Source organism: Antechinus flavipes, chromosome 2 (assembly GCF_016432865.1).
Source record: "Antechinus flavipes isolate AdamAnt ecotype Samford, QLD, Australia chromosome 2, AdamAnt_v2, whole genome shotgun sequence".
Lineage (NCBI taxonomy): Eukaryota > Metazoa > Chordata > Mammalia > Dasyuromorphia > Dasyuridae > Antechinus > Antechinus flavipes.
Genome location: NC_067399.1, coordinates 676626902 through 676652426, shown reverse-complemented (window position 1 = coordinate 676652426; position 25525 = coordinate 676626902). Strand labels below are relative to the sequence as shown.

General features: G+C 45.2%; 1 protein-coding gene across 7 annotated transcripts in view; it reads right to left on the bottom strand.

The window, feature by feature from the left end:
* Positions 1 to 25525, bottom strand: part of FANK1 (fibronectin type III and ankyrin repeat domains 1) — a 73152-nt gene that overhangs the window by 8375 nt on the left and 39252 nt on the right. For 5 of the 7 annotated variants that reach the window (XM_051982691.1, XM_051982694.1, XM_051982695.1 and 2 more), the window contains 2 exons: positions 15741 to 15918; positions 9283 to 9407 (listed from right to left, as the gene is read on the bottom strand). In XM_051982691.1, coding sequence (XP_051838651.1) covers positions 9283 to 9407; positions 15741 to 15918 — 303 coding nt within the window. Of the gene's footprint in view, positions 1 to 9282; positions 9408 to 15740; positions 15919 to 16529; positions 16961 to 25525 lie in introns of those variants that run through there. The other 2 variants (XM_051982690.1, XM_051982696.1) reach the window with 2 other exon arrangements.

The window sequence follows — 25525 nt, the reverse complement described above, 5'->3', positions numbered from 1 at the left end:
ACACACACACACACACACACACACACAAAAACAAACAAACAAACAAAAAAAAAAAAAAAAAAAAAAAAAACCAAGCACAAATGGCCTCCAAAATGGGAAGTGTTCATTCTTTGGGAGATTCTGATTTTCTTCTGTCCTGTGACCCAAATGGAGAGAAGGTATCAATAAAGTCTGAGAGATGCTAAGAGAACAGAAACTGTACAGGAAAGAGAGTCAATAAATAATCAATATTCAGTGAAAAGAGGGAGAAGGGACTGGAGAGGGGCTGAGAGCGGCCAGCTCTGGGTATCTCTGGGGGAGATTCTCCTCTCCCACCCCTCAGCACTCCATCTCATTCGCCTTCTATTCTCTTTCCCATGCTGTTAGTTAGCCCACTGATCAGGACACTGCCTCGGGCTGCAGACTGTCCCCAGGCCTCCGACATCCTCCCAGGATGCACTGGCCACCTACCTCTGGGTCTGGGCTACCCAGCACTACAAGGGAAAATGTATCTCAAGGCTGGCGTTCTGCAGGTCCGTGTGAGTCACTAGCGTGGGGCAGCCCGTCAAACACAAGCTGCGGCCAGGAGCCTCGAGGAGATGCAGCTGAGGAAAACTGAGAACACGTTTATCCAGACGGCCTGGACCAGCCCTGGATCCCCGGCCTAGCAGGGCCCCGGCACTCCCTACCTTCCAAAGCCAGGAGATTTGTGCCAAAGAAAACCGTTCCCGGCTAGGGAACCCCGCCGGCCACGTACACATTCAACCCTAATGCGTACTCACATCCACGCCCACCCATGAGTGCCACACAAACGAGCCCCGCCCACGGGGACATGGGCACTACTCCACCTGGAACTACTTGTCCAGAAGCACCAGGACCCGCCATGCCCCCCATCCGACACAGAGCAAATGGACTGAAGGCAGAACCCGCCTGAGAATGCACTAGATAACCTGGAAAAGCCACCCCTGTGCCTCAGGGTCCACAATGGGCAGCCAAAGGAGCTGCTTCCCAAGGCCCAAAGGGAGACACCTCAGACCAGCCCTTAGTGGCTGGCCAGCCCTCTGCCCCTGGCCAGTGCCCACAATCTCTCGTTGACCCAGTTTAGAAGATGGCCACGAGTCCCAGTGTGGTTTGGGGCCCGAGTGCTTCCAGTGGCTTCCTGGAGTGGTCCCACAGAGACGGATGGAGAACCCATGTGGGAAAGTTGGCCCAAACACCCCAGAAGCAATTTCTTTTTCTGGTAAAAGGTGAAATTGTTTCAGAAGACCTCCTATGGACCTCGTCCCTCATGAGGCCTTTGCTTTGACTCTTTTGTTCTAAAAATAACACCACAGAGGCCAAGAGCCGAGTCACCCAGCTGCCCACTCGAGCACCCAGAGCCCGCTCGAGGGGGCTCAACCTTGGCAATAAGAACCTTCCGTTGATGTCTTTTCCAGTCTCACCAACTTGAGGTGCCTACACCAAAACACTTCCCCCCCACCCTTCCCAGAAGGACTGAGAGTTAGGGGAGAATAGAGGCCTGGCTCGCTCCCCTGGTGATGGAGCTGCCCCCCGAGATTCCCCAAGCACAGGGTCCTGTGTGAACAGAATCAAACCCAATGAATCTTTCCATCGCCCTATGAACCAATTAAAACTGTCAAATGCCAAAGCCAGAGAACTTCCAGTCAACTGCTGAAATGTGCTTGCCAGTCACGTTAAGCATATGTCGAATATATTTTAAATTGATGTTTGAAATATATTAGAAATCTTTACGGACTTTTTTTTTAGTTATTAGGAGGCTACAGAGTGGGAAATAAAAGCTACTGGTCTTGTCCCAAGTACTTAGACTGAGCTAAGCTTTCGGGCTGGCCCAAGCTCATGGCTGCCCATTAGATATGTTCAAAGGAATTTATCCTCTGAAATTATTTAAACATTTTCCATCTGCAAATCTGAATGTTTAGCATCCCCGGAGACCCACTAACAATTATAAACAAATAACATTTTTAAGTTTTGTAATCATCTTAAAACATGATGGGCAGATGGATGCTGGAAAATGTCTTGGCTGGGATGGGCTCCAGCTCCAGCTTTTATGGTGCTTCTTATAAAGTCCAATCTCGCGCTCACATGCCCAGCTCTTGGACCGTACCCCCAGACTGTCACTGGCCTGTTATACCACCTGAAGAAAAAGGACTTTCTCCTCATTCATCCCAAACCAGAAGTGGGAAATTAAACAAGCTGGCGGCTGTAACTAAACTTCAAAACTGCTAACGACAAGACTAAGGCTTTCTACTGATAGACTTTAAACCAATATTTTGCTTATTCATGTCTCAATGAGAGATCATCCAGGATCTCAACAAGGACAAGATGGTTCCCCTCGAAGAGGAGGAGCCTGTCAGTCTGTCCCCGGGTCTCAGCCAATAGCCACCACATGCATCCCTCTGGGATGGACACGTCCTTTCCCAGACTTAATGTATTTATCCCTGCCCTGCTGGGGACCAAGGCAGAAATTCTGGCCTAGGAAACCCAGAATGGTGCCAGCGTTGGCCTGGGATTGGCAAACCAAGAACCAGAAGCTAGGACTCCACACTGTCTGACCGTGGCCCCATAGCCACTGCCTTTCATATCTACTTCTAGGAAGGCGTGATCAAAAACAGAGTAGAGGAGAAATGCCAAAGTAGGCAGAATGCCCCAACTCCGTTCAACAATTCCAGATTTAGGGGGAAGATTATGGAAGGAAACCTCTCCACAGGAGGTCAGGGGAGCTGCCTCAAGGGCCAAGCCAGCTCTCCATTTTTTCTGGGTGGTTTATGGTTTCCAAGATTGTTTACTGAGCTGCCCCTTGCCACGAGGAGTATTCTCATGGCCCGGAAGTGCATCTGAGTAGGGTTGGACCCAAAAGTGTAGGGAATGATGAGAACTAATCCTTCCGGGCTGAACAGGAGCCACTGAGTGGCAGACGGGCAGGCTTTATTTGAGAGTTCTGAGGTTCTCTGAAAAGCAGTGACCAAGTGACCAGCACACAGAGAAGACATTTGTCCATTAGCCAATGGCAGCTGTTTTTCTTTCTTTCTAAGGGGGTATCGATTAAAGCTGTGTGCCTCATTTAAGCTAAAGTCTCATGCACTTTTCCCACAGAGAAAGGGAGCACAGCTCTACTCAGTTTTGTGACTCTTCAGTTCTAGAGAACACACAATGGATACTTTTAAAAAATACATCTAATGGAAAGAAGTTCCCTTGCAGGTCACACTGAAGGGTTCCTGTCATAATCAATGATAACAATACCGAGCAGAGAGTCTGAGCCTGCTAGGGATTCTCCTAACAGCCTGCCTACTCATTAGTTAATTGTGCATCTGGGCCAAGGTGGCCTTCCTGCTAAGCCTGGCAGCAGCGAGGAAAAGGACCAAGGAGTATCATTTCAGGCCTTTCCTGCCTGCGCACTAAAGCACCCCCTTAGAGCTCTGGGCCCTGCATCTAACACCATCTGGATCGGGCCAGCCCTATGGGCTTGTGTCCATTGCAGTTGTGTCTTATAATGACTTCTGACAGAGGACTAGGGACCTAAAATACAAATGTGTGTCGCTCAAAGAACTTCTGCAAAGACAATTACTTTCTAAAAGAAGGAATCTGTTTGCCATCTACTCCGACTCCTACTGTGTCTCAGACACTCAACTCCTACAAATTCACAAATGTAGAGGCCGTTTTTCCTTCCAATAAATCACTAATGTTCCATTAGGAATTTTTTTAAGTTTTAAACACAATAGACAAAGAAATGTATCTCCCCCCCCCACCCACTTTTCAAAATAGTTATTTTTCTTTAGATGAAAAAGAAATCCTCAGCTGACTTGGACATTTTCTTCCCTTTCTTTATCCTCGAATCATATTTTTGCACTCATAATACAAACTCATTTTGCATTGAAGCTGTATGCATATCTTCTATTGGATCATATTTTAGCTTCGTAGCTTCCCTCGAACCCAGGACCGTTCCCTATAGGAGAGTCGTGGCTTGATCAGTTTTAGTGAGCTTCACTGACATGGAGTAACCCCTTTGAAAATCCAGCACTCTTACCTGTGATAGAAGCCACAGCTAGAAAGACCAATGGGGGCCCATTCAGCCTTACTTCAAAGACTTCCCCGTATGCCAGTCAGGTCCCCTCTGACACCCTCCTTGTCCATTTAAGACATTCGGGACTGTGGAATAGTAAACTTTAGTTCCTTTTTCACCTAAACTTAAAGCGTGATAATTGAATTTTAAAAAGGACACAGTTTAAATCAACAGAAAAGTAACATGAATCTATCCATATGTGTGTATAGACATACATACATATATACATGCATGCATAGGTAGAGGTATATACACATATATGAATAAAATATATATTTGTGTGTATATATGTATGTGGTGCAATTGTACTAATGACTCCACGAGACATCAAGAATCAATCAAACGAAATCAAAAGAATGAAAAAATAAAAGAAAATGTGAAATATCTCGTTGGACAAAGAACTTGGAAATTGGATCCAGGGGAGATATTCTAAGACTTTTTGGATTACCTAAAAGCCATTATCAAAAAAAAGAGCCTAGGCATCATATTTCAAGAAATTATCAGGGAAATCTACCTCGATAGCTTTGAATCACAGAGTCAAATAGAAACTGAAAGAATCCACTAGTTACCTCCTGAAAGAAACCCTAAAATTCCCAGGAATATTTTAGCCAAATTCCAGAAGTCTTCCCAGGCCATGGAGAAAATGCTGCAAGCAGCTAGAAAGAAATAATTCAGATATCATGAATCCACAGAGTCAGGATTACACTGGATTTAGCAGCTTCTTCATTAAAGGGTTAGAAGGATTGACATGTGATGTTCTAGAAGGCAAAGGAGCTAGGATTATAACCATAAATCAATTATCCAGTGAAATTAAGTATAAATCTTTTAGGGTCAAAAAAATGGATATTCAGTGAAATAGAGGACTTGCAAGCTTTCTTGATGAAAAAGCTCAGAGCTGAAAAGAAAATTAGATTTTCAAATACAAGACTCAAAAGAAGCATAAGAAGGTAAACAGGAAAGAGAAAACAGAAGGGATTCAATAAGGTTAAACTATTTACATTCCTGCATGAAAACACATAATCTGTAACTCTTTAAGTAGAACTCTATTATTATTAGGCAGTTAAGAAGGAATATGTGTAGAGAGAAGGCACAGGTTGGAGTTGATGGGATGGATAAGGCCCCCCTCAAGAAGATTGCACTGGGACAAGAGGGAAGAGAGTGGAAAGAGGGGGTTAATAATCTCATAAAAAGATATGAAAAGATCTATAACAGTAGAAGAAAAGATGTTTTGGGGGAAGGAGTAGTGGGCAACACTTAAACCTTATTGTCATTGGAATTTTACTCTGAGAGGGAATAACACACACTCTCAGGTGGATGTAGAAATTATCCTGTAGGAAAATTGAAGGGGAGAGGGAGAAGAGAAAGTTGAAGGGGTGAGCAGAAATGGTGTTCAGAAGTAAAACACTTGTGAAGAGAAACAAGGCAAAAGAACTCGAACAAATCGTAAATGAATTCCTTAAGAAAAAATCCCAGGCTCACATGGATTCACAAGTGAATTCTACTGAACATTTTAAAGAACAATTGATTCTAATACAATATAAACTATTGGCAAAAATGAGCCAGAAAGGGGTTTTACCGAATTCCTTTTATGACACTAATATGATGCCGATACTTATACCAGGAAACTCAAAAGCAAAATTAGAAAATTATTTTCCTTAATGAATGTTGCCACAAAAAATTTTAATAAAATATTAGCAAGGAGATTAGAGCAATAAATCATAAGGATCATATACTAAGACCAGGTGGGATTTATAACCAGGAAATGCAAAGCTTGTTCAATATTAGGAAAACTATTAATTTCATTGACTATATCAATAATAAATCCAAGAGAAATCATTGTTATCTCAATAGGTGTAGAAAAAGTGTTGAACAAATACCTATTCCTAATTTAAAAAAAAAAATACTAGAGAACATGGGAATGAACGGAGCTTTCCTTAAAATGATAAATAGTATCTACCTAAAGTCATCAGCAAACATTATTTGTAATGAGGAAAAGCTAGAAGCCTTCCCAATAAAATCAAAGATGAAGCAGGGGTACCCATTTTCACCACTATTATTCATTATTGTACTAGATAGGCAAGCTGTAGCAATGAGAGGAAAAAGAAGTTTAAATAGAAAAAAAGAAGGGTTTAAATAGACTAAGCAATGAGGAAATGAAGCTATGCAGTTTCATTTGAAGCTGTGCAGATGATATGATGTTTTACTTCAGGGATCAACTAAGAAAATTATTAACAACTTTAGCAAAATTGCAGGATACAAAATAAACCCAAATAAATCATCAGTATTTCTATATATTAACATCAACATCCAGCAGCAAAAGATGGAATGAGAAATGCCATTTAAAATAACTGTAGACAATATAAAATACTTGGAAGTCTACCAGCCAAAACAAATCCAGGAACTATATGAACTCAATTTCACACAAATAAAGACACATCTAAACAACTGGAAAAAATATCATTTGCTGGTGGATAGGCCAATAAAAATGACAAGTGAGCCCAAACTAATTTACTTATTCAGGGGCATACCAATAAAACTACCAAATTTTATTTTATAGAGGTAGAAAAATAATGAAAAAATTCATCTAGATGTACAAAAAATCAAGGATATCAAAAGAATCAATGGAAAAAAAATGTAAAGGAAGGTGGTCTATTAATACCAGATCTCAAACTGTATTACAAAGTGGTAATTAAATCTGGTATGGGCTAGGAAATAGGGATGGATCAGTGAAGCCACACAATACACAGCAGTAAATGACTATAGTAATTCAGTGCTTTTAGATCAAGAACTCACCATCTGAAAAATGGGAAAATCAGAAAAAGATTAGGACACAACAACATCATATACTGTATACCAAGATAATCCAATCAGGTGAGCATCAAATAGTTTGCCTGTTAGATCTATGAAGAAGGGAAGAATTTATGACCAGACAGGAGACAAAAAGCATTATGAGACATAAAATGGATCATTTTGAGCATATTAAATTCAAGTTTTTGTGCAGACAAAATAAAGGCAACCAAGATTAAAAGGAAAACAGAAAATAGGGAGAATTTTTAATAGTATCTCTGATAAAGGGTTCATTTCTCATCTAAGAACTAAGGCAAATTTGTAAGAATATAAGTCATTTTCCAATTGATAAATGGTCAAAGGATATGAATGCAGCATTTTTCAAAGAAAGTAATCAAAGTTTTCTACAATTATATTTTTAAATGCTTTAAATAGAGAAATGAAAATTAAAACACCTGTGAGGTACCACCTCATACCTATCACATTAGCTAATATGACAGAAAAGAAAAATAATGTTGGAAAAGATATGAAAAAATGAACCCAGCTGGTGGAGTTGTGAACTGATCCAGCTCTTCTGGAGAACAATTTGGTCCCATGCCCAAAGGACTATAACACTGTGTTTATACCCTTTGACCTAGCAATACCACTATTAGGTCTATATCCCAGAGATCAAAAAGAAAGGGGAAAGGACATATTTGCTCAAAAATATTTTTGCAGCACTTTTTGTGGTGGCAAAGACCTGGAAATTGAGGAGATGCTCATCAGTTGGGGAATGGCTTCACAAGTTGTGTATATGATTGCAATAGAAAACTATTGTACTATAAAAATTAAAGAGGAGGATATTTTCAGAAAAATCTGGGAAGACTTAAATGAACTGATGCAAAGTGAAGTGAGAACCGGAAGAACACTGTACACAGTAACAGCAATATTTTATGATCATCAGCTGTGAATAACTTAGCGATTTCTCAACAATACAACGATCCAAGACAATTCCAAAGGACCCATGATGAAAAATGCTGTCCACCTCTAAAGACGGAATGGAGTCTGAATGCAGATTGACGCGTACTGTTCTGTACTTTCTGTATTTTATTGTGTTCTTTTTTTTTAATGGGAGGCAAAGGGTCCTTTTGGGGGAGGGGGAATTCTTTTACAACATGGATAATATGGACTATGTTTACTCAACCATACATGTATTAACTATATCACATTTCTTGCCTTCTCAAGGAGGGCAGAGAAAGGAGGAGGAGAATTTGGAACTCATTTTTTTTTAATGAATGATAAAATTTGTTTTTATGTGTAATTAGGGGGGGAAATATTATTCTAAACACACACACACACACACACACACTTCAGATACCACTACAAGTACTCAGAGTCTCAGGCCATCAGAAAAGTCAAATGTCCCTCTCCCTCTGCCCCACCAGAGAGGAAGTTAGGGATTGAGCGTCCGGCTTACCTTGGCTGCACTCCTGGAAGTCACCCAATATCCATGGAAGCCAGGGGGGAGGGGAAGGGATATGAGTAGTAAGGGGGAGGGGAAGAAAGAAGTGAGCTCAGGCATTGGAGGGAGGGTCTTGGGATCTAGCCTTGACTCTGCCATGTACTGGCTCTCGAGACAAGGAACAGGCACATCACCAGTCTGCAGAGCTTCCTCAATAGTCTAAGGGGCACAAGACTTGCAGTTCCTCCCCTCCCTCTTGGAGGGCTTTGGGCCCAGGGTCCCATGAAGCCATATCTATATTTTGGGGAGTCTAGATCTGGGATTTCACCAGTACAAGGTATTCTCATTGTGGTGACTCCCCTCCACCAATAATCATCAGCAAATCTTCTATGAATAAGTGTCTTAAGAGAGTTTATACAGAATTTTGTAGACTTTAAGTGCTTTATAAAGGCCAGATCATAGAAGACCCCTCTCTGTATGTTGCTGGACAGTTCAGAACTGCCCATTGAGAACCATTTTTGGTGTGCTACCATTAGCCCCTCACCCCCAACCTTTCCCTCCAGGGCGTTCACTTGATGGAGATGCTGTTTTGATCATGATGGAAACGACAAGCAGGCCTGCTGCTGCTAACTGAAATTCCCAGCCCAGAAACCAGGGGAGGAGTGGGCCGCCAGGAAGCCAGACTTGGCTCCAAGGGGGAGGCAAGGCCCGCAGGGTCGGTGTCTGCTCCCATCCCTCAGCCACTGGCAGGCCTTCCAACGTGGCGCATGCCCCAGGTGGAAGAGCTCTGCTAAGCAGGAGAGCCCATCATTTCCCACAAACCAGGTCCTCTCCCCTCAACAAATGGCTCTCCTAACCGGAGGAGGTCGAAGCTGCGCTTCCTACTGCCACTTCTGACCCATTTTCCAAACCCCCGAAGGGTCTTCCTTGTAATCAGCTGGGATCTCCCCCTTCATCCTACAGAACATGGGAGGGCAGAAAAGGTCCCACTCACTGGTTGTAGATACGGAGACGACTGGACTATAGTGATATTCTCCGGAAGGGTTGGTGACCTTTAATCGGAATTTGTACAATGTTCTAGGTTCCAAACCCTCGACAACATGTTTTGTTGCATAGCCCCTAAAGAGAAGAAATAAAATCCGCTTAGTAACATGGCATAACCTAATCAGCAGTTGCTGAGAACTTCTTATTGCAACCAGGACCTGATCCTTGTAAATCTGGTTCATGCCTCACACCTTCCCCCAAGAAAGAACATTTACCCCCAGGAGCTCGGCCCTCTGCTGAATGGCTACATCCTGGGCTTCCCAACCTTTAAGGATCCATCCCGATTCTAGGGATCTGTGACTGTTTTTGTTTTCTAAGGAAACTGGCACTGGGTCCGGGTCCAGAAGACTGGAAAAATCACACATTGAGTGGCTGCTGTATATGGGCCAAAGCTGGACCCCGCCTCTCTAGGAAGTCTTTCTAAAACTAAATGATATGTGCCAAGGACAGCTTTGAGGAACGGTAACAGCACTTCCCTTGGGCTTTGAGGCTGGCAGAGCCCTCTCCTTGTGTTACCCTAGGAGTCTGGGGCGGCCATCTCCCCCATGAGAAAACTGAGGCAGACAGAAGGGTCATCTCCTGCCTGAGGCCCCCTTTGACCTTGGGCCTCTGTCTGCACGCCCAGCTCTGGATCCCCTGGCCCCCGTGAGAACGGATCATCCCCTCGGGACCAGCCCCACGGCACACGCTTCACCCCAGTCCGTACTCTCACAAGGACCCCTAGGGCCAGGTTGGATCCCATGAGCCTCCATTAAGAGTTGTCCCACCAGAGCTGGCTTTGCTGCCACCTGCTGGTCATTAAAGCCCTGAGGAAGATGAAGGAGAAGGGCCTGCCTTTGTCCTCCCGAGCCCCACCAAAGCCTCTGCATCCAGATCCGTAATCCCACCCCCAAGCTGCCTCAGCCCAGAGGCACGGGTAGATTGTGGGGTGAGTGGGAAAGGGCCCTGGGGCTTCCTCCTCAGCGTGTGTCTGGGGGATAAACACCCCCAGGAGAGAAGAACCCAAGAAAAGGAAGGAGATTCAGCATGAGACCAGGTGAAATTTTCTCCAAAAGTCTATGAGATGGAGTAGATCAGACCTGAGGCCTAAATCACGTGATCCCTGTTCCCAGACATCTACGGGTTATAGGAAGTCACATGCTCTCAAGGCCTAGAAGTCTCTAAATGTCAGATTTATGACATGATGGTTTCTTCCTTTTTAGTCCATCCAATGAAGAGACTTGGGTCTTTTGCTATTTAGCCAGCTGGAGCACACGTTGGGAGCTTGTTGGAGACAGGGATCAGCCCTTTGTGGAATCTCAAGCTCCTCCCTGAGAAAAGGGTCCATTTTTTTTAAGCACAGTGCCTTAAATAGGTGCTTTAAAAAATGTTTAATTATAGCTTTTTATTTTCAAGATATATCATTTTTAACATTCACCTTTGTAAAACCTCCTGTTCCAAATTTGTGTCCCTCCGATCCCCCTCCCCCCCAACAGGAAGTGATCGATATATGTGAAACATATGCACGTTTTCTATCCATATTTCCACATTATCATGCTGCACAAGAAAAATCAGATCAAAAAGGGGGAAAGGGAAAAAAGCAAGGAAAGAACAACGAAGATGGAAATGCTCTGCTGAGGATCCACACTCAGTCCCCACAGGCTCCCTCTGGGTGCAGCCGGCTCTCTCCATCACAAGAATTGCTCCGAGTCATCTCATTTTTGGCAAGAGCCTCGTCCATCAGAATTGATCGTCGTACAGTCTTGCTGTTGCCGTGTACAATGATCTCCTGGTCCTGCTCATTTCCTTCAGCATCAGTTCATGTCTCTCCAGGTCCTCAGAAATCCTCCTGCTGGTCGTTTTTTACAGAACAATAATACTCTGTAACATTCACAGACCAGAACTTACTCAGCCATTCTCCAGCTGAAGGGCAGCCCCTCCGCTCCCACTTCCTTGCCTACAAAAGGGCTGCCACAAGCATTTTTCCCACGGGGGTCCATCTTTTTCCCAACAATCTCCTTCAGAGGATATTTACAGAGGATACTTCCTGTAGGCAGGAAGGTGGCTTGGGGACAGTGTGCTGGGCCCAGAGCCAGGGAGACCCGAGTTCAAATCCAACCTCAAACATTCACGAGGCTGGGAGCCTGGAATCCACTGGAAGAGGAGCCGGCAAACCAACGCGCCATCCTTGCCAAGAAAACCCCGATGGAGCGGCAGAGTCAGATACGCCTGAATGACTGAGCGTTTCCTCTCCACAGGCTGCACGCCACCTGAGGGCAGGAAGGGCTTCATAGAGTGTCAGGAAACTTCTTCCTGGGCTCAAATCTGGCCTGGGACTCTCAATTGCTGGGTGACCATGGGCAAGTCGCTTAGTCCTGTTGGCCTCAGTTTCCCCATGTGCAAAATGTGCTGAAGGAGGAAATGGCAAAGCGCTCCAGTATCTCTGCCAGGAAACCCTCAATGAGGTCAGGAAGTCTCAGACAGGCCTGATGTGACTGAGCAATATGTTTCCTCCCCATAAAATAGAAATACGTTCCCCGAGGGAAGGAACTGCTTCATAGCCCCAGCACTGAGCACACTGCTGGGAACGCAGTAGGCACTTAATATTTGTTGACATGGATCAGGTTGAGCACTGAGCACACTGCTGGGAGCATAGTAGGCACTTAATATTTGTTGATATGCATCAGAATGGAAACCACAAATGTTGGGACCTTCGGCTGTATGACGCCATGTATTTCCAGGCACGGCAGACCTTGCAGCAGAGAGCTCCCGATCCCTGGAGGAGGGACAGGAGGGACACCTCCACACGCGAGTGCGCTTCTCCTGGCACGAAGCTCACACCGGGACGTTTGCTCCATTCGGCTCCGAGCCTTCTCGCTTACAACCTGGATGGAGGCGTCCTGAGAGAGAATCGGAGGCCGGGCTCATCCTTCGGAGGCACTGGCCTGGGGGCTCTCTTCCCAGCATCCCTGGGCTCAGAAGGAAGAGGCCTTGCTCTCTGGTGACTCCTGGGACCCCATCCTCACTCCACGCCATTCAGTGCTCTGGGAAGCTAGAGAGCCCCCGCCATCCCAGCATGCTCCTTTTTCAGCTGCATTTTACCAGAAGCCTTTTCTTTCTGCTGTCATTCTCAACAAGAAACTGCCAGGTTTTCCTCCGGGAAAGAGCCCCTTTTCCTGGTCATAGCACTGCAAGTTTTGATTTCTCTTTCTTCCTCTTTAACCCTAAAGAGAAACTAGGACCATATCTTGGGATTCACAATCTGTGCTTCAAGGACTCTTAGCTGCAACCTCTTTGGACCTCAGTTTTCCCATCTGCAAAATTGGGGGGGGGATTTAACTTAAATGACCTCTTTAGTCCCATGCAGCTCTAAATCTGGGCCCATCCAAAAGAAACAATCCACAAAAACGAAGAGACACCATGGCTTAGTGACCTAGCAAAACTGTGGGCCAAACGCACAAGGGGCTGAAGCTTGCTGGAGTCTGGATCCTGGGCAGCTCCCAGAGTAGCCAGTGTGGCCTGTACCTCCTGTGACCCCCCACAAGCCCTCCCCCGTGCATCCCATACTTTCCTTGTTTCCAGAGTTTCCCTTGCCTCCCATTCCCCCCGACCCCCCATGCCTCCCATGCCTCGGGGCACCTTCACCAGCTGCCCCCATCATCTCCCCCTCCCACAGCCCCAGCTTCCAGCAGCCCCAGCTGCACACCGAAGGGAAAGCTCTCCAAGCCCCCTTGGCCGCTGGCGCACTAGCCTGTAGGAAGCGGGTTTGTGCTGAGGTAGTTGGTGCATTATCTCCCCCACTGCCGGCACATTCCTCAATGGGAGGGACGCTGTCTTTGTATCCCCAGAATTTAGGGAAGAAAATAAGCATTTATTAAGCACTGGCTGTGTGCTGGGCACGGGGCTACAAGTTTATACAAATATTCCCTCATTTGATTCCACAACAACCCCAAAAGGCAGCTGCTCTTTGTATGTTCCTTTATAGTTAAGGAAACTGAGGCAAAGAGGAGTGGCTTCCACAGGATCACACAGCCAGGAAATGTCTCAGGCTGAATTTGAACTCAGGACTTCCTGACTCTCGGCCCAGCTCTATCCGCTGCACCACCGGCTGTCTCGGGCCTGGATGGCGATCCCACCTGATCCAAATGCACATGAGAAGCTCCTTCCCTAAGATCCGTCCTGTCAGGCTTCAGAGGGTACAGGGGCAAGTCAGATTCAGCATCTCGGGAGTCCTTTGTCACCGGGCGATGCTCCTCACACAGCAGCCCCAGCACGGGAGAGGCGACGGGGGCTCACCGGCTGAGGTCCCCGAAACGGGCGTCTCCTTGGGGTCCTGGGCCTTGAGTTATGCAGGTGCAGAGGAGACAAGCTGAGGGTGTTTGTCAAAGAAACTGGCAAAAAAGCTGCCGTGAGGTGCAGAGCTTTCCTGCTTATCACAGAAGGAACGGGAAGCCATGATCATGGACGGGCCAAGTGTGCTCCGGGCGGCCTCCACCGAGGCTCCAGCATGGTCTCAAGGCCTCGTAGATCTCCTGCAAGGTCAGAGCCGGGCTGCCTGAGAAGGGATGGGGGGCCCGCTGCCTCTGGGGGCTCGGGCTGGGGGGGGGACATGGATACATGCCACCTGAGCAGGAAGGCCTAGGAGCCCGCAGGGAGGCAGGAAGGGGGGGCTGAGAGCCGGGGGGCTACCTCGGAGCTGCAGGGCTCGGCCCAAGGGGGTGGAAGATGGAAGGCACCTTCAGAGGGAGAGCAGCCGGAACTAAGGAGGGGGATGCTGGTTTGGGACAGATCCCGAGAGGCCTTTAAAACCGGCAGAGAAAGAGTGTTTGAGGATGGACTGGAGCGGGGAGATGCTGGAGGTGGTGAGAACACCAAGGAAATGGCTGGTCTGAAGTGGAGGAGAGACAGTGGGGGCAAAGACACAGGGGAACCTGGAGGGAGCTGAGGCAGAGGAGGGAGAGTTGGTCCAGCCTGAGGGACCTGAGGGAGAGGAGCGGCTGAGTCTGGAGGAGAGCCCCTTTGACCCCTGGAGACCCCGAGGCTTTTAGGTTTAGCTGGTAGTGCAGAGAACCCCGGGAAAGGCGAGTTCGGCAGCCAGAGGTCAGGACAAGCGCAGTCCCATCCTGCCACCTAGTGGCCTTTGCTGTCCCACGTGCCTGGTGCTGACCATGCAGCCGGCTGGGGAAGGAGGGGCCCTGCCTCAAAGCCTTAGGGCTCCGGTCTCCCAGCATCCCCCAGCCCCCGTGTCTAGGGGGGAGACAAGGCCTGCTCCAGCAGCAGATGTGGGGCACACAGCAGGGGGGAGGGAATGAGAGAAGAGGCAGATGGAGGAGGCCGGCAGCCAGCTCCCCCAGCAAGAGGAAGAGGAGAGAAAGGGGGAGCGCTCCCCTCCCTCACAACACGGCCCACAGCACGATTCCATCGGAGGCAAACATAATACCCCAGAACTTCAAGTTCTCTTCTAGTCATCAGGCTTTCTTGCCACTTCTCAGGGATCTGCCCCCAGTGACCATCGCTTCTGCTTCCCCGTCTGCCCCTTGACAATTCTCCCCCCGGGTCCATCTTCAGCTAAGTATGACTGGGTGAGTATCACAGGGTCCACGGCACGTGTGGAGCTGCCCGGCGGGGGAGCCCCTCTGATAATGAAAATCCCTTGGGGATTGAGGAACTAAGAGTCCATGGTACCCAGTAGGCCCATAGTCACACAGGGCTGCCTTTGGTCCCGATTCACTCCCCACCCTGACTACAGAGCAGGTGCAACCCATGAGTTTCCTTAACAGGAGTTCCCTCTAGCAAAGAAATGCTAAGTCCGGTAATAAAATAAAATAAAATTATGGCTAAGGGTGCCTTACCTTTGAAACAAGCTACCCGCCCTGCCGGGACTAAGGTTGTCAGAAGGTTCCCATCTAAATCTTGACTAAACGCATTATCTCAACTTCCACAGGGTACCCAGCAACGTAACCCGTGGGCCAGAATATTTTCCCGAGGATACAAAAATGGGGCCAGAAAGAGATTGCAAAGAATCTCTCCATTCAGAAGTGCTGGCTCTTAGGCTACATTCTGATCCCAAGGGCCTTTGGGCGGCACCCCCTTTTCTGCTTCTTCGGGCCCGGGAGGGTTTCAGCTATTTCCTAAAAGAATAAATGACAATTTGCCTGCCTGGCTGCCATGTCAGGTCACGCCCAGGCTCTCCCGAGCAGTCTGTGGCAGGGACAGGATTTAAATCCGAGTCCTCTTACTCCCAAGAGTGCACTCCATCCGCGTGGCCTCTCAGAAATATTTAATTTGGAAGCCACTGACCACACTTTTTCTTCTAAAAATTCAGCCACCAGGTTAGAAAGGAATAGGTGACCTTCATGGAAACTACAAAGCACTCTATGTGGTTTGGAAGCCTATACAAAACTTTAAACCATCCAACATTGCACCTACGTATAAATGATACCATAAGTATGCATTTTGGGGTCCTCCTCTTCTATTGAAAACCTTAGCCACTGTTCCTGAGGTCCTTTTCTTTGGCATTTCTTGTCCAGATCCCAGTATAATTCGATGCTGTGATGAGTGACTTTGCCCACCACTGGTGGGTGAGGTTTCGAAGCAGGAGAGATTGCTAAAAAATCAAAAACAAAAACAAAAACAATACAGTATTTCAACAAACAATCGTTTCTCTGCTTTAGAAATTCTATTCAACTTACTCGATGTACCGAGTGTTTCTCTAGCAGCCACTGTGTGTCCAGTGCTACTCTGCTCCCAGCTACCCATGACAGAAACCACCAAAAGGTACCTGCCCACAAGGAGATTATATTCCACAGGAAAAAAGAGATCGATTATTAACTTCAGGCCTGTAAAACAGAGATTAGTCGCAGGGTCCGTAAGCAAGACGGAGCCTCATTTGGGCCAAGTGCTTTGCTTTGCTTCCCTAACTCCGAGGGCCCTGTTGCCTCGGGACACCCAACAAAGCTGAGCTGGGTGACGGGAGGCACACCATTCACTGGCACAGAGGCCTCGGAGCCTCACAGACAAGCCTTAGGTCTTAGGACGGAGCTGGGGAAGCCCAAGTTTCAGCATTAGTCCCTGAAAGTAGCCCGTCCGCCGGAGCTGCGGAAAAGCTGTGGACAGAAGGGCCGAGGCTGGCCAGCGCCCCCGAGAAGGGACCAGAAGGCGGCAAGGGAGGAAGGCAGGCGGGCACACTGCTTGGTACCTGCTGGCGACCATACTGACCGGCCAGTTCAGGAGCACATGCTACTGAGGATGGGTCAGGGACTTCTTCAACTTCCCAGACAGAATGCCCTCTGGGCTGGATGACCCCGACCTCTGGGGAGAGCAGTAATCCATCAGTGAAAGATGCAGAATTAGACAGGTGTCTAGACATGACTAATAGATGGCTCTGATTTGTTCTTCTACTTATCTATTATAAGGGAAGCTTTCTATTAGGGAAGGGTGACTGAATGGAAAGTGAAAGAAGGGAAGGAGGGAGGGAATGACAGAAGGAGGGAGGGAATGATGGAAGAAGGGAGGGAATGATGGAAGAAGGGAGGGAATGATGGAAAAAAGGAGGAAAAGAGGGAAAGGGGAGAAGGGAGGGGGAAAGAGAGGGAGGAGAGGAGGGGGGGAAGGGGAAGGAGAAAAAGGGGGAGGAAAGGGGGGAGGGAAGGGGGAGGGAAGGGGGAGGGAGGAAAGGGGGGAGGGAAGGGGGAGGGAGGAGGGCAATCTTAGTTGGGGCTGACTCCAAGGACCATTGAACCCAACCTGTAAATCATCAGCAGCCTCCTTTACGTCGTCCCCTGTCAGTGGCCAGCCAGGGTCGGGGCGTGCAGGTCAGAGAGAGGGAAGCCCCTCCCCCAGGTAAAGACGGCACAAAGCGAAGCACGTACTCATTATCCCTGGCGCTGGCGGAGGAGAAGGATCCCACGCGGCTCCGCGTCCCCCACCGGGCTCCCACCCCCACGCGGCTCCGCATCCCCACGCGGCTCCACGTCCCCCACCGAGCTCCACTTTCCCCAGCGGGTTCTACATCCGCACGCGGGCACCGCCCCAGCCCCGCACCCATCTGCATTAACATTGGGAATCACCAGATCGTAGAATTTAGCGGCCACGGGCAGAGCCTTTCACTTTACAGAGGGGGAAAATGAGGCAGGCTTGAGTGGGGAACCGTGCGAAGTGAGCCTTGAGCCCAGGAAGGGCTCCAGCCCGGGCTCCTCACTCGGGTCCCCCGGCTTTTTCACTCCTGCCAATTTCTCGGGGTCACTCTCGGCTGATGTCAGGGGTCCTGGCTTTGCTCACCCTCGTTAGACCCTAGACAGTGAGCCAGCCCCGCCCCCGCCCCCTCGCCTTCCGGGCCCTTTCTGGCACCCACTGACCCGGCTGAGCATAGAAGCGCTCAGATTCTGATGGGCTCAGCCGTGCCATGGGGGACCCCTCGTGTTTTCCTGGAGCAAATGCTCCCGAGTGCTACCTGGTGGCCTAAGAAGGCTTCCCACCTCCTTCCCACTCCCGTGGATTATCCCCGAGGCGGTGATAGAGCACCTGGGTCTAAAATCAGCAAGATCTGAGTACAAATTTGTCCTGAGACACTGGACAATCCTGGGCAAGGCCCTTAATTCCGCTTCCTCTGTTTCCTTGATTCTGCACTGGGGATAATAACGGCACCTACCTTGCATGGTGGTTGTGGGAGCAGATGAGCTAATTACAAAATGCACTACAGAGCACCTGGCATGTAGCAGGTGCCACATTTATGCTTATTCTCTGCCCCCCCCATATCATATTCTGTGTTCCTTCCCACTGACACACATGCAGTGGTTAAGGAACAATAGACAAGGTATCCCTTGTTCCCATGTTGTTTTCTTGATAGCCAAATGAGGCCGATTCCCACGTGTGGCAGGATTCTTCCTGCACATCCCTTGCTCTCCCGAACCACTACACCAGGTCCCAGCATCCAGTCTCCTCACATTACCCTGAAGGACCTCCTGCTTTCAAGCCCTCACAAAACATCTTCAGGCTGTTCTTTTTTACCCACAACACAATTGGGAGGGAAAGGGTCTTTCCTTCTCTGGCTAAGTCATACCTGGAATCCACATCAGAATCAGAAAGAGAAGAACTTCAAGATTCCGTTCTAAAAGCTCAAGCCTTGACCTCAGATTAGAGAATGACCTTGTGAATGGAAATGGCCAGTAATATTCTCAGCTCCTCACGACTTAGTTCTTTAAGATTCCCTAGTAATAAATGCTGGAAGAGACGTAGCCAGCGACTCCCATCAGGGCATCTGGCCCCAGCCACTAATGGGGTCTCTCTTTCTCTCCTGTATCTGGCACCTGGCCCATCTCGAGATGCCTGCACTGTAGCAAAGAATAAAAAAAGGGGAAAAAAAGCTTCCTGGCAATTCCTCACACCCTGCAGACCTGGTACAGAGCCCAGAAGGGGTTTGACATTTTGAAAGATGATTTATTCCCACTCAATCTTTGAAGAAATGATCCAGATTTAATACCTCCCCTGGACTCTGAGCAACTGAACATTTGGCACAATTGAGGCCTTGGTTAATGGGAGCCCTGTATAACTGAGTAGCCAGTCTGGATGCTTATACCGGGAGCTAGTGGTTAGCACGCTGGTAATGAGAATGTGGATTCCCAAGCATTCCTTTTGCTTTGTCCTCTGGTTACTGACACGTTTCCAGCTATTCAAAAATTTGCTTTTCATGCCGGCAATTCTATGGCAACAAATTATCCTCACCATCCCCATATAGCAATAACAACATTCAGGAGGAAATAACAGCAAAGGGAATACCCTTCAGAATAACTTTAAAACTTAAGCTTCCAAAGCACTCTAGATTTTAAGGCATCTAATTACAGAATATTCTTCAAAGAAATTAATAACTCCAAGTAACTGGAGGAATAGTCATTGCTCAAGATTGAGTCACACCAAGGTAATAAAAATGACACTCCCTAAATTAATTTAGAAATTTAGGGGTATAGAGGAATCAAACTCCCACGGGAGTTTAAGAGATGAAACAATAAAATTCATTTAAAGGAACAAAAGGTCCAGAATCCCAAAGGAAATCTTTTTTAAAGTAGGAATGAAGGGGAAATAGCACTCCCACTCCTCAAGTTAAATTGTAAAACAGTAATCATCAAAATGATTTGGTATTGGTTATAAAACAGAAAAATCATTGAACTGACCAAATGGAAAAGGATCAGTAACAACTATGTTAAATAGTTCAATTTTCTACTTGGGTAGAAATAAGAACTATTAGAAAAACTGGAAAGGAGTTGGAAGAAATAATATATCTACATCTATATAGCACAATAAACTCAAAATGGTGCCCAACCTGAATAGGAAAAGCATGTTTAAAAAATTAGAAAAGAACAGGTAATTTTCACACCTATGATTTGGGGGAATAGGCTAATCACAATTAATAGGCTAATAGGAATAAGCTATTCCTATATAAGGAATAGGCTAAATCACCAAAAATAAAATCGTGATTGTATAAAATGGAAAAGTTTCTGAATGAATAAAATCAACATGGCTAGGATAAGAAGGCAAACTGGTATTAGGCAAAGATCAAATCTGATGATTCTGACATCCAAAATGAACAAAAGGGTATGTATGATTAGAAGCAGAAATTTCCTAGCAGATAAGTGATCAGAAAATATAAGCTAGAAGCTAAAGATGCTCAAAAGAATTGCAAACTGTTTACCACAGGAAAGAGTTCTTCAAGTCACTAATAATAAGAAAAATACAAACCAAAAGAACTCTGATTTCACCTCACATCCAGTATATTGACTAAGATGGAGGAAAATGGGAAATCAATGTTGGAAGGGCTGTGGAAAGACGGGCATACTGATGTATTGTTGTTAGAACTGTGAATTGGCCCAAACATTCTCAAAGGGAATATGGAATTGTGATTTTTTAGAGAAAGTGATTCCTATTCTTTGACCTAGAGTTTCTACTGTTAAGCATGAAGCCCCAACAGGTAAAAGGGAAAAAGTCCTATAGAACCTAAATATTAAGTGCAGTATTTTTTGTAGTAGTACTTTGGTACTGGAAACAAAGGAGGTGCCTGTTGATTGGCAAATGTCTAAATAACTGGTGGTAGATGAACGTAATAGAATCTTATTGTGCTTTAAGAAGCAATACAGATCAAGTCAAAGGTAGGTCTCTATGAAATGACTCAGAATGAAGAAGAGAGAAAACAATATACATAATGACTATCAAATAATCAGGTGAAGCAGAATGGACTCGTTGAGATGACCAAGCTTGACTGTCCCATCTTCGATTGCAGAGATTTACACCAAGGGAGGGGAACACTGCAAATCCTGCGAGATATGCTCCAGCTATTGGGCTGCCATCACAGAAACAGCTTTTTTTTTTTTTTTAAGTCTTTGCTGCAAAAGAGGGCTTTCTGGAAAGGAGAGAATAAAACAATTCTCCATCAGTCTCAACTTTTACAACAGAGGCTTGAGAAAGAGGCAAAGAAATCCCAAGATACAGAGATTCCCAGAAGAGGAGGATCTAGAAAATCTCTGGATGTCTGTATAACTGCAGTCTAGTACAATGGACATGCAAGTTGGGTCAGAAGAGAAACAAAAAAGTTTTCCCACTAATATAATGAAAAAATGCAGTTACATCTAGGGAGATAATGGGAACTCTAGCTTCTCTGCCAAGCTGAGATGTGAAGGGATGCATGTCCTTTACAGCTGTATGTGTGAATTACCCCCTCCTGTCCTCCTCAACTCGAACACCTTCTCTTTGAGATTATCTCAATGTGCGTTGTGTGGATTGTGCTTGTACCTAAGTGTTTGGATGGTGTCTCCCTGCTAAGACTGGGAGTTCCTTGAAGTCAGGGGCTATCTTCTGCCTTTACCCAGAGCTTAGCATAGCACCTGCCATATTGTTGTCATCGTTTGGTGATTTCAGCATGTCCAGCTCCATCATGTCCCCATCTGGGATTTTCTTGGCAGAGATCCCAGAGAGGTTTTCCATTTTCTTCTCCAGCTCATTTAACAAATGAGGATACTAAGGCAAAAAGGGTGACCTGCCCATGGTCACACAGCCACTAAGTGTCTGAAGCCAGATTTGAACTCAGGGAGAGGAGTCTTCTTGACTCCAGGCCTGGGGCTCTATCCACATACCACTCAAGTGTCTGCCTGCCATATAGCAGTCCCTTAGTCAATGTTAGTTGACTGACTAATACCCAATGTAAGGTCAGAGAAAACTTTAATCAGTCCATCCTGCCTCCATAATCCCCTCTTCCCATTGTCACATAAAAAACCTGAAATCCTCAGAATGTCTTGTTAGCATATCTAAAATATACTTTCTCCCATTTCATCAAACAACTACTCACATAGACACACATGTGAGTTTATCCTCAACTAGGACCCACTCTAACTTCTAATGCCCTAGATCATGTTCTTACTCCTCTGCCTCACCCTTTAAAAGCCATTTCACCCAAAACACGCTGCTTAATCACTTTGATTTAGCCTGTGAACACTCTCACATCAATAAAGGGCATCCTTTGTGACTGTGACAAATGCCTCTTATGAATTCTTCACATTGCAACCCACTCTCCCACTCTCTGGTATCTGATCCTTCTTCAGATGGAAGATGGAGTGTTGTGTGAAACATAAAATTTCTATCTGAGCCTTAACAATAAATATTATATTAATTTGTCTATGATAGTAACAGCAGCCACATTGTTTTTGTTAACAAGATAAAATACCAGCAAAGGTACTCATTCTTTGATAAAAGTTATTGGGAAAAGTGAAAAGCAATTTGGTAGAAAATGGGTTTAGACAAGCATATTACATCATGAACACTCATAAATTCCAAATAATATAAATGTTCTAAGTATAGAAAGCAATGTGACTTTAAAAAAAGATATGTTTTTCTGATTTTATAGCTGTAGGTAGGGGGAAATCTTTTAAAAATCATGACATAGAATGAATTATTTTTAAGAATAGATTTCAGTTATTTAAAAATAATATATTTGCACATAAAAGTATCTCTTTGAAATTAAACTTGACAAGTTATACAAACTTTTCCTAGTTATATATCGTTGATAATTTCATGTAATTTCTACAACCTTTCACCTTTAACACCAAATACATTAATTTACAACGATTTAATATGACCTTTTACATGGAGTTCTAACAGCTCCATTTTCTTCTGATTACTAAGCAGTATTAGATGCTTCTTCAGAAAGATTTTTAATCTGTTGTGTGAAGGAATATTGCTTGAATCATCTATTATCCACCTGTGGAATTGTTTTTTAATGAACTAAAAAATGATGTGCTCTGGAAATAGAGTGGGACCTCATCATTTGGGAAATGCCTGATTTTTTAATCTGTCAACCAGTGTCCAAAATTAGTCAGCCATGTAATTTCCTGTCACCTAGCCAGACTTGAAATTTACTTTAACTTCTCTGGAAATGGGACAAAGTCATGAATGACAAAAAGGAAAAGGAATCCAATTTCCATGTTATATGGTTCCTTTAAGGATTTGGTAAGATCCCTTTTTCTATTCCTTTTTTAAATTTTTTTGAAAATACTCTGACAAAGAAAGGAGTAATTTTAAAAAGATTAATTTCCATACTTTAGAGTGTCTTTTTTCAAAGGAAAAACTGGTAGGAGAGTTTATGGACATTTTATACACTTAATTTTTTTTTCTATTAAAGATCCTAAATGAATCTAGAATTAGCTGGCACAGTATTTAAAAAGCAAGAAAAAAATGACTCTCCACTTACTTAAGAAGTCATAATGATAATGCAGTGAGTAAAAAGAGTTGACTTCAGTGAGAAGATCTGAATCCAAATCCTGTGGGTAACACTTATGGATGAGTGATCTGCCCTTTACCAATCTTTTAGGTCCTCAGGGCCCTAAGCAACTTGGCTAAAACTGTAATAGAGCTGTTGAGTTACACTGGTATAGGCCATTTCCTCACTGGAATTTCCTTGCATATTCTTTGACCATTAATTGACCAGTGGCTCCTATTCTTATAGATCTGAATCAGTTCTTTGCTTATTTCAGGAACAAGACCTTTTTCAGAAAAACTTGCCGCAATTTTTTTCCTTCATTACCGGTTTCTCTTCTAATTATAATTGCATTATTGTATGTGTAAACACTAAAAAAATCCTATATGACTAAAATTGTACCTTTGGCTTCTCTTAGATGCCTCCCTATTTGGCCCTAAAATCTTTCCTTTGTTCTACATCTGAAAGTTCCCTCCACATCTTCCACCTTTTGGTCGTTTCCTTAGTCTTGTCATTCCCCATCATAATATCTCTTGAACTTCCTTCCTTTTCTTTCCTGAGACCGTCCCTACCTTGGTGCAGGCCTTCACCGGATGAACCATTGCAAGAGGCTGCTGAAGGCTTTTCCCCTTGAGGCCTTCTTTTCCTCAATTCTCAAAGTGATTATCTTCATATGGGATCTGATTATGTCACACAGTGACTCCTTATCACCTCCAGAATCAAATCCAAAATTCTCTGTTGGCTTTACCGCCCTTCACAACTGGCTCCTTCCTACGTTTCCAGTTGGTACCCTTTGCTGCCCTCCTTGTATTCTGTGACCCAATGACCTTGGCCAGATATCTTGCTTTTCTCCACCTATACTACATTATATTCTAGCTCTGCCTTTTCCCTGGATGTCCCATTTTACCTAGTTTTAAAGCACTGAAATGGCATTACTTAAGTCAAACTGACCAGGAAAAGGCTTCAGCTTAAAAAGGCCAAAGTCTCTCACTGCATCCAGGGTCATCTCCAGTCATCTCAAACTATGTCTTGCCACTGGAGTGGGGTAGTTCTGGAGAAAAGGAGGATGGAAACTTTGCATATGCCTTCCTCCCTACAACCAAGTTAGTTGCAAGTCAGGGCATCACCTCCCTGATGTCATGGTCCTCCTCCAGAACAAAGGACAAATAATATCACCAGTGAAATGTCAGGTCTGATTTCCCATCACCACCTCCAATCCCCCTATATATCATTTTTTTATGTTTATATATACATATATACATATATATATATATATATACACACACATATATATGTGTATATATACACACACATGCGCGCACACACACACACACATATAAATATTTGATATTTTGGTTGTCATTGGTTGAGTCTTTAACAATAAGAACATGAAATAAAAAACAAATGCACTCTTACCAGACAGCTTCCACGGTCTGCTGCCCAGAGGATGGCACAGTCTGCCTTTTAACAGGAACAGCAACAGCCACTTTGTGAAGTCCATTTTACTCAGGAAGAGACCTTGTGTCAGGGACATGAAGTGATTGAGCCTGAGCCTGAGGAACACGTTTCAAGCTCAGCTGGCTCCTGACTCCTAGTCCAGTATTTCTCCCACTGTACTATCCACTCTTATGTCAAAGGATTAAACTAGGAAAGAAATGTTTATTAAGTCCTTACTGTACCAGGCCTTGTGCTAAGAGCTCAGGATATCAAGAAAAAGTCCTTCAAGAAGTATACACTCTAACAGAGGAGAAGGTTATCTCAGAAATCTAATGGAACATAAGAACTTCCAAATCATCCAGGGCAACTCCCCCATTTTACAGAGGAGTAAACTGGGCTCCTACAGGGCAGTGACTTGTCAAGGTCATCCAGCTAGGATCAAAATCAGATCTCCAGGATACTTGTTCTTAAACATACAATGGGACTTGATCATCAGGCTAAAGAAGGAATAGGCTGACATTTGGAGAATTGTTACTGCTGTCACTATTATATCAATATGTTAAAAACTGTGTTATGTAGTTGATAATAATCAACATAATGATAAAATTATAATGATAGCATTTAAATAGCACTTAAAGATTTGCAGAGTGTTTTACATTTGTATCTCATAACAACCCTAGGAGGTAAATACTAATATTGTCTCCATTTTACAGTTGAGATGAGTTACAGAGTGAGTAAGTGTCCAGCTGGATTTTTGTTTATATTCTTGAGCTCAAAGAGCGCTGCAAATGGGGCCTGCAGCCTTAGCTATTAAAAAAAAACCACTTGCTCCTTGGAAGGGATGCTATGGCGAATCTGGACAGCATTCTATATGGAAGAGACCCCTCTTTGCTGACAAAGGCCCATATACTCAAAGCTGGGGCTTCCAGGAGCGATGTATGGTTGAGGGACTTGGACTCGACTTTTGAAATGTGGTGCTGGAGAAGACTTCTCAGGGCCCTTGGACAGCAAGGGGGTCAAATCAATCCACACTTAAAGA